Here is a 13,534-nt window from a genome sequence, read left to right as displayed (position 1 = left end):
TGCAACTGGAGCCTGGACTTCCTGACGGGCCGCTCCCCAGGTGGTGAGGTTAGGCAACAACACATACGCCAAGCTGACCCTCAACACGGGGGCCCCTCAGGGGTGCATGCTTAGCTCCTTCCTGTATTGCCTGTTCACCCTCGACTGCGTGGCGGTGCACAACTCCAACACCATCATTAAGTTTTCTGATGACACCGACAATGGTAAGCCTGACCACAGACGACGATGAGACAGCCTATAGGGAGGAGGTCAGAGACCTGGCTGTGTGGTGCCAGGACAACAACATCTCCCTCAACGTCAGCAATGCAAAGGAGCTGAACGTGGACTACAGGAAATGGACGGCCGAGCATGGCCCCATTCACATCGATGGGGCTGTAGTGGAGCAGGTTGAGAGCTTCAAGTTCTTTGGTGTCCACATCATCACAGAATCTATCATGGTCCACATACACCAACACAGTCGTGAAGAGTGCACAACGAAGCCTCTTCCCCCTCAGTTGGCTGAAAAGATTTGCCATGGGCCCTCAGATCCTCAAAAAGTTGAACAGCTGCACCATTGAGAGCATCTTGACTGGCTGCATCTCCGCTTGTTATGGCAAATCCTTGGCATCCGACCGCAAGGTGTGCTTCATAGGGTAGTGTGTATGATAGTGTACATCACTGGGGCTGAGCTCCCTGCAATCTAGGACCTCTATACCAGGCGGTGTCAGAGGAAGGCCCTAAAAATTGTGAAAGACTCCAGCCACCCAAGTCATAGACTTCTCTGCTACCTCACGGCATGTGTTAGTTACAATGTTAGTTAATAATATTAAAAAGTTAACCAAATAGCTACACGGACTATCTGCATTGACCCTCTTTGCACTACCTTTTTTGACTCATCACATACGCTGCTGCTACTGTTTATTATCTATCTTGTTGGCTCGTCACTTTATTCCTAGTTATACAGTATGTACATTTCTACCTCAATTACCTTGTACCCCTGCACATCGACCCGGTACTGGTAGCCTGTGTATATAGCCACGTTTTCGTTACTCATTGTGTATTTATTATGACTTTTATTATTATGTTTAATTGCTTTTCTATTATTTCTCTATTTTCTCTATCTCTGCATTGTTGGGTTGGGCCCGTAAGTAACAGTGTCACTGTTAGTCAATGCCTGTTGTTTACGAAGCATGTGACAATTTATGGGCAGGGCAGAGAAACGAAAAAGGAAGAAAGAAGATTTAATTTTAACAAAATAATTACTTAGGTTAACAGGCGCTCAGACTGGCCTCTGCCTGGGGGTATCCAAATCACTAAGTCCGCCCTTGGCCATCGTGGGTGGAAAGAGAGGAAAACAGAGGGAAAGACACACACACACACACACACACACACAGGTGTTTCTTTGAGAAAGAGAACGCCGCACAGACACAGGTCCTTATTCTCTATTTTGTATTTACATTTTTGGGGTGGGGTATTTTCATTTTCTCCCCCATTTGCAAGACAATTAAATATTGTATTGGCATGTCTGTGTTTCTGTTTGTTTCAGAACTTCAATCATATAGTTGGCTTGCCTGTGCTGTGTAATCCCTCAAATACTTTAAGCCCTGCAAAGATGATTTATTACTCATAAATAATCTTTAATTTCTCTTGCTCATTTGGTGTCCTTTCCACTCCCCCAAACTGTGTGAGATTAGTGTCAGTAGGAGGGAGGGAACAAAGGAGGGAGGGATGGGGGAGGAAAAGTAGAAAATAGGGAAATGGAGGTCAACGAAGACCCCCCTTCACGTTGAACTGTAAGCAAAACCGTAACCATCCCCCCTCTTCCACACACACACACGCATGCACACCCTTCAATTACTCTACCACTCCCCCTGCACACCCACACATTCAGATATGTAGACACACACACACACACTAAGGAAACCTTCACAGCGACCAGACATGTACGTCATGTACCTTCTCCATTGATCGGTGGTCATGGAAACAAACTCCCTACAGTACACCAGTGGTTGCTATGGAGTGGGCCTGTTGTGATGTAGTTTTTATCTCTTTCTCCTCCCTCCTCTCTTCATTATCTTTCTTCTCCTTTACATTATGTCCTCCTCTCGGCAGTAACCACAGAGCTCTACCCGGATTCAAGCCTTAACGCTTAGTGGGACTGCCTGTCTGGTTTTCCGGCTTTTCTCCAGACACTGTGGATTTGGGTATTTCTGGGCATTCAAGGCATGTCCCTGTCACTGATTGCATCTGAGAGAGAGGGATAGAGAGAAATATGAAGAGCGAGGGAGAGACAGAGAAAGAGTGTCTGAAAGAATGAGAGTGATAGAGAAGGTGTATGTGAAAGACATAAAGTGAGGGAGAGAAAGAGGGAAGAGACATTTAGGAGTGCAAATGGAAAAAACTGCCTCTATCAGGAGGAAAGTTCATTTTGGAGGTAAGTGTGTGTGTGTGTGTGTGTGTGTGTGTGTGTGTGTGTGTGTGTGTGTGTGTGTGTGTGTGTGTGTGTGTGTGTGTGTGTGTGTGTGTGCATGTGTGTACACGCACTTGTTGGTTGCTTGAGTTGATTTATTGCTTAAGGGTTGTTGTTTTTTTTACCAAAGGAGATAGTTATTTGTGTTTCAGTGGTGCACACTTCTGCAGCTTGTTGTTGTCACTGTCACTTTATCCAATCCTTTCAGATCGATATACTTGAAGTGCCTATAGGGTGGTAGGGGTTGGGGGTCGATTTCTAACTTGTAATTCGTTGTGTACCCTTAGAATGAAAACTGGAGTGTGTCCATATGTCTATGTTTGTTTGCACATTTGATTGGATTGCAGAGCTGCACTTTCTTGTACAGGAGTTTCACAGTTTGCATGTTGCTGCTGTTTGTTTTCTTTCTTCCTATTACTGTTGATGAATTGATTTCTGTAGCCATCATGCATGCGGTCGGTGACTGATGTGGTCAATAACTGTTGGTCCTTCTGTTCTTCCACAGACACCAGAGCTGACCGCTCGGACAGGAGGAAACTCTTCCGACACTACACTGTGGGGTCCTACGATAGCTTTGACGCCTCCAGGTAAGGCTACTCGGATGCCTGTCCTAAAACACACATACACAAACAAACACACAGGGTGATAAGCTAAGTGGAGGTTTATGTGAAGTGGTAGCGTGTCTCAGAGCAGTGTTTTGAGGTTCGTTTTTTCTTTAGTTTTCAGTTGAAGTTATCCTTCAATTTTTCTCCTCTACTTCTTCTCTCCCGTTGTCTCCCAGTCACAGGCTTAATTTCCAAGGTGTTGGATTTGACCACTAGGTAATTCCTCCACAGTCCACACACACGCAAGCATGAAAGCCAGTACACACAGTGGTGGAATAATTACTCAATAAAATAGTATTATTGAGTAAAAGAGTAAAAGTAAAGATACCTTCATAGAAAGTGACTCAAGTAAAAGTGAAAGTCACCCAGTAAAATAATACTTGAGTAAAAGTAAAAGTCTAAAGGTAAATGTAATTGCTAAAATATACTTAAGTATTAAAAGTTAAAGTAGAGATAATTTCTAATTCCTTATATTAAGCAAACTAGATGACACCATTTTCTTGTTTTGAAAATGTACGGATAGCCAGGGGCACACTCCAACACTCAGACATAATTTACAAACGAAGCATGGGTGTTTGGTGAGTCCACCAGATCAGAGGCAGTAGGGATGACTAGGGATGTTCTCTTGATATGTGGGTGAATTGGACCATTTTCCTGTGATGCTAAGCATTCAAAATGTAACAAGTATTTTTTGGTGTCAGGGGAAAATGTATGGAGAAAAAGTACATGACTTTACTATTTATATTTTTTACAACTTTTACTTTTACTTCACTTCATTCCTAAAAAAGTAAACTATAGATACCCCAAGAAAATTACTTAAGTAGTACTTTAAAGTATTTTTACTTATGTACTTTATACTACTTCGCGCACACACACACACACACACACACACACACACACACACATAGAAGCATCATGCAGCTAATCTTCAGGGAGCACTGATGGCACATGACCCCTCAGTTTCAATAGGCGCACACACACACAACACACCGGGCCAAGCGTGTCACTCGGATGTGTTCTTCATTGTGTTCAAATCTCATTTAACTGCAGCAACCCAGCGGGCTGAGACAAATGTCCTTGTCAATACATGAATACGCTATTAAGCTGTGTTTGATCAGGCCAGTTTGTATTCATTAGGCACCCGTCCAAACAAATCACAGACCAGAGCAGAGAGCAACTACTGCTTGCCTAGTTAAATAAAGGTTCAATAAAAAAAATATATAAAAAAATACGTTAGCTGGGTGTCAAACCAAAGCATGCAGCTACACGGCGTGGTGCCCGACCACTATGTATACCACAGACCATTATGGACCATTACACCACTACAGAGTGTTATAAACCTTTATAGCTAGACCATTACAGTCCATTTTAGACCACTACCCACAGCATGTATTGTGATATAGGCATATCTCCCATAAGAGACCGTTCGAAAATTACTTTGGGGGACCAAAATAGGGGAGGGGGATGCAACTTTTTTCTTTGCTTTGGGGAGGGTTGTTTTGTTTTTTATTGGGCACACTACAATACAGTGGAGAGTATTGTGCATTTCCCCCTCGATTTACATTCACCATTTTGGCAGGTTTTCCTATGTTCCATCCTAGCCAACTTTCCCATCTACTCCCTTATGGAACCTGTGGTTCAACCAATGGAAAGTGTTCTATGGGACACCTGTTATGCCACTGACAGGCTGTGCGCTGTAAGACACAGGTTTGTTGTGTGAATGAATGAAAGGATTTCCCTGTGTTCTGTTTAGGCTACATTTATAATGTGCTGCAATGTATCAATTTATCACCACCAGATCACATTCCACCAGAGCTACATGTCGCCTACGCTCTCGTCATTCAATCTTCCCCGCTAGTTCATTGCCAATTTTGTTGCCGTTTTATATTCAGCAAGCAAGAGGGCTTCTTCTCCTTAAAAAAAAAAGTTATTTAGAGTATACATACTCTAAATAAGTATATATTTTTACGTAAAGTAAGTATTACTAAACTAAACTATAGGCCTATATTGTTATCCTTGGACTCGCATTGGGTTGGGCTAGGCTAGTCATTGAATAGCCCATTCATAGACGCTAACTACCTTAAGCGCCTATAGATGGTAGTAACTTCTGGCCGGAGGAGTTTTGTTAAGAGCCCTCAACGCTTGCTGTAAACGTTAAGATGTTGGTAACTACCTGTTGCTAAATATCTCAAACTAAAAGCATCATTTTTGGGACAAATCACTCACTCAACCCTGAACCTCATTGAGCAAGTTGAAGAGAATAAACTGCTGGGTGTCACCCTAGATAGCAAGCTATCATGGACATGTCCCGCCAAACTACTTCTTATCACCTGCCTGCTTAACCCGGAAGTCAGCTGCAACAACGTGTCAGAGGAAACACCATTCACCTGACGACCGAGGTCAGCCTGCAGGTGCCCGGCCCACCACAAGGAGTCGCTAGAGCGCGATGAGCCAAGGAAACACCGATTGAGAATCGATTCACATTTATCCTAATGTAGTCTACTATCTGATAACCTACAGTCAGGATTTAAAGGTAGGCCTGGGTTTTAATAGGATACATTTTCAGGAAAGGAGAAATGTGATTTGCTCTTGTGTTTGAGATGAGCTGGTAGCTTTGATTGATGGGTCATTTTGATGGGTGTGTGTGTGTGAGTTCAGAAAGTTTCCTAAAGTAGTGTAGTTATGTCTGGAGTCCGTCTCTTTAATAAAAGAGGAGGCATGATCGATAGTCTATAACTGAAATGAGCAAAACAAAAATGTAGGTATGTCAAGACGATCAATCAAATGTATTTATAAAGCCCTTCTTACATCAGCTGATGTCACAAAGTGCTGTACAGAAACCCAGCCTATAATCCCAAACAGCAAGCAATGCAGGTGTAGAAGCACGGTGGCTAAGAAAAACTCCCTAGAAAGGCCAGAACCTAGGAAGAAACCTAGAGAGGAACCAGGCTATGAGGGTTGGCCAGTCTTCTTCTGGCTGTGCCAGGTGGAGATTATAACAGAACATGGCCAAGATGTTCAAATGTTCATAGATGACCAGCAGGGTCAAATAATAATAATCACAGTAGTTGTCGAGGGTGCAACAGGTCAGCACCTCAGGAGTATGTGTCAGTTGGCTTTTCATAGCCGATCATTCAGAGTATCTCTACCGCTCCGGTAGCATGTCTGGTGAACAGGTCAGGGTTCCATAGCCGCAGGCAAAATAGTTTAAACTGCAGCAGCATGGCCAGGTGGACTGGGGACAGCAAGGAGTCATCAGGCCAGGTAGTCCTGAGGCATGGTCCTAGGGCTCAGGTCCTCTGAGAGAGAGAAAGAAAGAAAGAGACAAAAGAGAAAGAAAGAGAGAAAAAGAGAGAAAGAGAGAGAGAATTAGAGAGAGCATACTTAAATTCACACAGGACACCGGATAAGACAGGAGAAATACTCCAGATATAACAGACTGACCCTAGCCCCCCGACACATAAACTACTGCAGCATAAATACTGGAGGCTGAGACAGGAGGGGTCGGGAGACACTGTGGCCCCGTCCGACAATACCTCTGGACAGGGCCAAACAGGCAGAATATAACCCCACCCACTTTGCCAAGCACAGCCCCCACACAACTAGAGAGATATCTTCAACCACCAACTCCTGAAACAAGGAAGAATATAGCCCACAAAGATCTCACCCACGGCCCAACCCAAGGGGGGCGCCAACCCGGACAGGAAGATCACGTCAGTGACTCAACCCACTCAAGTGATGCACCCCTCCTAGGGATGGCATGGAAGAGCACCAGTAAGCCAGTGACTTAGCCCCTGTAATAGGGTTAGAGGCAGAGAATCCCAGTGGAGAGAATGGAACCGGCCAGGCAGAGACAGCAAGGGCGGGTTCGTTGCTCCAGTGCATTTCCGTTCACCTTCACACTCCTGGACCAGACTACACTCAATCATAGGACCTAGTGAAGAGATGAGTCATCAATAAAGACTTAAAGATTGAGACCGAGTCTACGTCTCTCACATTGACAGGCAGACCATTCCATAAAAATGGAGCTCTATAGGAGAAAGCCCTGCCTCCAGCTGTTTGCTTAGAAATTCTAGGGACAGTAAGGAGGCCTGCGTCTTGTGACCATAGCGTACATGTAGGGCAGGAGCAAATCAGAAAGATAGGTAGGAGTAAGCCCATGTAATGCATTGTAGGTTAGCAGTAAAACCTTGAAATCAGCCCTTGGCTTAACAGGAAGCCAGTGTAGAGAGGCTAGCACTGGACTAATATGATCACATTTTTTGGTTCTAGTCAAGATTCTAGCAGCCGGGTTGAGCACTAACTGAACTTTATTTAGTGCTTTATCCGAGTAGCCGGAAAGTAGAGCACTGCAGTAGTCTAATCTGGAAGTGACAAAAGCATTGATGAATTTTTCTGCATAATTTTTGGCATAAAGTTTCTGATTTTTGCAATGTTAAGTAGATGGAAAAAAGCTGAAACAATCTTGATATGTTCGTCAAAAGAGAGATCAGGGTACAGAGTAACGCTGAGGTCCTTCACAGTTTTATTTGAGATGACTATACAACCATCAAGAATATTTGTCAAATTCAACAGATCTCTTTGTTTCTTGGGACCTAGAACAAGCATCTCTGCTTTGTCCGAGTTTAAATTAGAACATCTGCAGCCATCCACTTCCTTATGTCTGAAACACAGGCTTCCAGGGAGGGCAATTTTGGGGCTTCACTATGTTTCATGGAAAATTACAGCTGTGTGTCATCCTCATAGCAGTGAAAGTTAGCATTATGTTTCCGAATGACATCACCAAGAGGTATAATATATAGTGAAAACAATAGTGGTCCTAAAACGGAGCCTTGAGGAACATGATAATTGATAGTTGATTTGTCAGAGGACAAACCATCCACAGAGAAAAACTGATATCTTTCCGACAGATAAGATCTAAACCAGGCCAAAACGTATCCGTGTAGACCAATTTGGGTTTCCAATCTCTCCAAAAGAATGTGGTAAACGATGGTATCAAAAGCAGCACTAAGTTCTAGGAGCACGAGGACAGATGTAGAGCCTCGGTCTGACGCCATTAAAAGGTAATTTACCACCTTCACAAGTGCAGTCTCAGTGCTATGATGTGGTCTAAAACCAGACTGAAGCATTTCGTATACATTGTTTGTCTTCAGGAAGGCAGTGAGTTGCTTTTTCTAAAATGTTTTGAGAGGAATGGGAGATTCGATATAGGCTGATAGTTTTTTATATTTTCTGGATCAAGATTTGGCTTTTTCAAGAGAGGCTTTATTACTGCTACTTTTCGTGAGTTTGGTTCAAATCCGGTGGATAGAGAGACGTTTATTATGTTCAACATAGGAGGGCCAAGCACAGGAAGCAGCTCTTTCAGTAGTTTAGTTGGAATAGGGTCCAGTATGCAGCTTGAAGGTTTAGAGGCCATGATTATTTTCATCATTGTGTCAAGAGATATAGCACTAAAACACTTGAGTGTCTCCCTTGTTCCTAGGTCCTGGCAGAGTTGTGCAGACTCAGGACAACAGAGCTTTGGAGGAATACGCAGATTTAACTTCTTGCGTCGAGCAATCCCGTATCCGGGAGCGTAATCATAGCGTCAAGCTCATTACCATAACGCAACGTTAACTATTCATGAAAATCGCAAATGAAATGAAAGAAAAATATTCACTCACAAGCTTAGCCTTTTGTTAACAACACTGTCATCTCAGATTTTCAAAATATGCTTTTCAACCATAGCTACACAAGCATTTGTGTAAGAGTATTGATAGCTAGCATAGCATTAAGCCTAGCATTCAGCAGGCAACATTTTCACAAAAACAAGAAAAGCATTCAAATAAAATAATTTACCTTTGAAGAAAAAAAAGATTATTTGTGCAGGAGAAATCGCTCCGTTTTGTTCATCACGTTTGGCTAAGGAAAACCCCCGAAAATTCAGTCATTACAACGCCAAACTTTTTTCCAAATTAACTCCATAATATCAACAGAAACAAGGCAAACGTTGTTTAGAATCAATCCTCAAGGTGTTTTTCACATATCTATTCGATGATAAATCATTTGTGGCAGTTGGGTTTCTCCTCTGAAGCAAATGGAAAAATACACGCAGCTGGAGATTACGCAATAATTTCGACAGAGGACACCTGGTAAATGTAGCCTCTTATGGTCAATCTTCCAATGATATGCCTACAAATAAGTCTTTAGCTGACACTCTAGGATTCTTCTTAACCTCATTGAGCATTCTGCGCTGTGCTCTTGCAGTCATCTTTGCAGGACGTAGCAACAGTGCTGAACTTTCTCCATTTATGGACAATTTGTCTTAACTTGTACAGATGAACATCAAGACTGATAGAGATACTTTTGTAAGCTTTTCCAGCTTTATGCAAGTCAACAATTCTTAATCTTAGGTCTTCTGAGATCTCTTTTGTTCGAGGCATGGTTCACATCAGGCAATTTTTTTATTTGACCTTTATTTAACTAGGCAAGTCAGTTAAGAACAAATTCTTATTTTCAATGACGGCCTAGAAACAGTGGGTTAACTGCCTGTTCAGGGGCAGAACGACAGATTTGTACCTTGTCAGCTCAGGGGTTTGAACTTGCAACCTTGCGGTTACTAGTCCAACGCTCTAATCACTAGCTCCAACCAATAATAATTGGACTCCAGGTTAGCTGACTCCTGACTCCAATTAGCTTTTGGAGAAGTCATTAGCCTAGGGGTTCACATATATTTTCCAACCTACAATGTGAATGTTTAAATTATGTATTCAATATAGACAATAAAAATACAATAATTTGTGTGTTATTAGTTTAAGCACACTATGTTTGTCTATTGTTGTGACTTACATGAAGATCAGATCACATTTGATGACAAATTTATTCAGAAATCCAGGTAATTCCAAAGGGTTCACATACTTTTCTTGCCAATGTATGTGTGAGGACTGATGACAGGTGCCAGTTTTGTATTTCCTATCTTATTAAATGGGAAGAACTGAATGCTCCTGTCATTTAATCATCTTGTAATATTTTTGGTAGCCTCCATTATTTCTCTCTCATTAGTCTCTCTAACCACTTTGAACAACATATTGTAATGAAAATAGTAGGGAGAGTGAGCTCGCCCGACGCAGTGGTGTGTGGATCCTCAATCTTCTAGCCCGTAGCCCAGCGTGTCATCAACTGTGCCACAAAACCATGTTCAAGTGGCAGAGTCCATATCCGTGCTTAGAAACACAGGGTTGGTACACTATTGCCAAGGCAGTTATTGTTGTCAGAATCATTATAAAGTTAATTCAACAAAGGGGGAGGGTAATATAATTTTTTTCAAGTACAAGGGGTGAAAATATTTTTTTACGTTGGGCAGGGGGGTAAAAATTCATGACAACTTCAGTTGGACCCCTCTTCTCCTAATCATTTTCGAATGGTCCCTAACTCAACCAGATATATTCTGTCAAGTATCGCAATCTTTTCTATCTCTCGCTCTCTCTCTTTCCCTATAATACACACACACACCTTCCTTTGGATGATATACGGTGCATTCAGAAAGTATTCAGACCCCTTGACATTTTGGGTATTTTGTTACGTTACAGCCTAAAATATATATATATGTTTTATCCTCATCAATCTACACATAATACACCATAATTACAAAGTGAAAACAAGGTTTAAAAAATGTTTGCAAATTTAATTTAATTTAATTTGCAAATTTAATTTAAAAAACTAACAGAAATACTTACATAAGTATTCAGACCCTTTACTATGAGACTCGAATTTGAGCTCAGGTGCATCCTGTTTCCATTGATCATTCTTGAGATGTTTCTACAACTTGATTGGAGTCCACCTGTGGTAAATTCAATTGATTGGACATGATTTGGAAAGGCACACACCTGTCTATATAATGTCTCAGAGTTGAAAGTGCATGTCAGAGCAATAACCAAGCCATGAGGTCGAAGGAATTGTCCGTAGAGCCCAGAGACAGGATTGTGTTGAGGCACAGATCTGGAGAAGGGTACCAAAACATTTTGAAGCATTGAAGATCCCTAAGAACACAGTGGCCTCCATCATTCTAAAATGGAAGAAGTTTGGATCCACCAAGACTCTTCCTAGAGCTGGCCAAACTGAGCAATCAGGGGAGAAGGGCCTTCTCCGTTCAGGGAGATGACCAAGAACCCGATGTTCACACTGGCAGAGCTCCAGAGTTCTTCCAAGGAGATGGGAGAACCTTGCAAAAAGACAACTATCTCTCCATCAATCCACCAATCAGGACTTTGTGGTAATGTGGCCAGATGCAAGCCACTCCTCAGTAAAAGGCACATGACAGCCCGCTTGGAGCTTGCCAAAAGGCACCTAAAGGTCTCTCAGACCATGAGAAAAAAGATTCTCTGGTCTGTTGAAACCAAGATTGAACTCTTTGGCCTGAATGCCAAGCATCATGCCTGGAGGAAACCTGGCACATTCCCTACGGTGAAGCATGGTGGTTTCAGCATCATGCTGTGGGGATGTTTTTCAGCGGCAGGGACTGGGAGACTAGTCAGGATTGAGGCAAAGATGAACGGAGCAAAGTACAGAGAGATCCTTGATGAAAAAAACCTGCTCCAGAGCACTCAGGACCTCATACTGGGGACAACAGGACAATGACTCTAAGCACACAGACAAGACAACGCAGTAGTGGCTTCGGGACAAGTTTCTGAATGCCCTTGAGTGACCCAATCGAACATCTCTGGAGAGACTTGAAAATAGATGTGCAGCGACGCTCCCCATCCAACCTGACAGAGCGTAAGAGGATCTGCAGAGAAGAATGGGAGAAACTCCCAATACAGGTGTGCCAAGCTTGTTTTTTATTTTATTTTTATTTTACCTTTACTTAACTAGGCAAGTCAGTTAAGAACAAATTCTTATTTTCAATGACGGCCTAGGAACAGTGGGTTAACTGCCTGTTCAGGGGCCGAACGACAGATTTGTACCTTGTCAGCTCGGGGGTTTGAACTTGCAACCTTTCAGTATTCAATATTTTAGAATAAGGCTGTAACGTAACAAAATTTGGAAAAAGTCAAGGGGTCTGAATAATTTCCGAATGCACTGTAAATATACATACAGTAGGTCAAGGGGAACAACTGAATGTGGCAAGTGGCCATCATTGAATAGCCTATAATAACATGTCATTACATCCAAACCTGACAACTAAGCTACTATTATCTGTATCCCAAGTTGAAGTAGGACTTTTTTTTAAATGCTTCTAATTCTATTTTCTTTAGGCAGAGACACCAAGGCCCTTTTTGCTCTTTAAAGATTCATAATAGATTTTTAACAGACAGAAGGAGATTTAATTTTACATGAGCCAAGAAATTTCCTGGCCGACGGGCACAGGGGGAGAAAAAGGCGCCAAATGTCGACCGGCAGAGGAAGGAATCTTTGTGAGATTTGTTGACAATGTCAACATCAGGGACAGGAAAGAGGAAAAACAAAAGGAACCAAAAATAGCTGTAGACACTGAGTATACCAAACATTAGGAACACCTTCCTTATATTGAGTCATCTACACTGATTAAAGTGGATTGAACAAGTATCATCAATAAGGGATCATAGCTTTCACCTGGATTCACCTGGTCAGTCTATGTCATGGAATGAGCAGGGTACACTCAGTGTATATCCATATGTACACATATCTAGCCTATACATAAATGTCTCTGCCTGTAACAGGAAAGGGCAATTCAGGTATTTTGGCATTTATTTTATTAGGATCCCCATTAGCTGTTGCAAAAGCAGGAGATACTCTTCCTGGGGTCCACACAAAACATGAAACATGACATAATACATCATATTAATAAACAAGAACAGCTCAAAGACAGAACCACAATCAATTAAAAAAATCTATTTAAAAAAGGCACACGTAGCCTACAAATCAATACCGGTCATGTGGTTCGACATTTGAATTAGTGCAGTGGTCACATCACCAAGACTACCATGCGTTGATATCCCACAGAAGTCTATTGTGTGTTTATCCTCTGGCCCCACATTGTCCACGTTTTGACTCTTGTATCTGTTATTGTCACTCTGGTGGATGGATAAAGATGACTCTATCGATAACATGCAAACTCTCCCCTGTCAAACCATGGGACGTGGTTAAATCAACAAAGCGGCGATGCTTCAGGTGATAACGGTGCGATTTAAATGTCATTGACCACCTGACTCCATGTCTTGACAGGTCATGGGCGATAGCCTCGTGTGCTGTTTCAATGTGTGATCTTATTGTCTTGTTGTTTTTGCTGATTATCCTGACAAGCTAAAGTGACTGGGTGTTTTGAATAAACGTTTTTAAATAAAAGCGTGGTGTTATTATAACAATAATAACAATAATAATATAACCAGGATGTTGTCCTTTAAAAAAAAAACATATTGTGTTGCTAAGGCAACTCTGCATTTTCTGCTCTGTTGCTAGGAAGGCAGTTGCAGCTCTCTATCTCTCCTCTCATCCCTCACATCCCTGTTTATTGTGTCTC

General features: G+C 42.2%; 1 protein-coding gene across 1 annotated transcript in view; it reads left to right on the top strand.

Annotated features, from left to right (window-relative positions):
- The window catches only part of LOC110506082 (SH3 and multiple ankyrin repeat domains protein 2-like), a 182,180-nt gene that overhangs the window by 103,525 nt on the left and 65,121 nt on the right, over window positions 1–13,534 (top strand). Inside the window, exon 14 of the mRNA XM_090223390.1 lies at window positions 2,955–3,036. Within this exon, the coding sequence (XP_090079516.1) occupies window positions 2,955–3,036 (82 nt within the window). The remainder of the gene's footprint in view (window positions 1–2,954; window positions 3,037–13,534) is intronic.

The sequence above is a fragment of the Oncorhynchus mykiss genome, chromosome 26 (genome assembly GCF_057628025.1).
Source record: "Oncorhynchus mykiss isolate SJ-2025 chromosome 26, ASM5762802v1, whole genome shotgun sequence".
Taxonomy (NCBI): Eukaryota; Metazoa; Chordata; class Actinopteri; order Salmoniformes; family Salmonidae; genus Oncorhynchus; species Oncorhynchus mykiss.
This window is presented reverse-complemented; position numbering and strand designations above follow the sequence as displayed.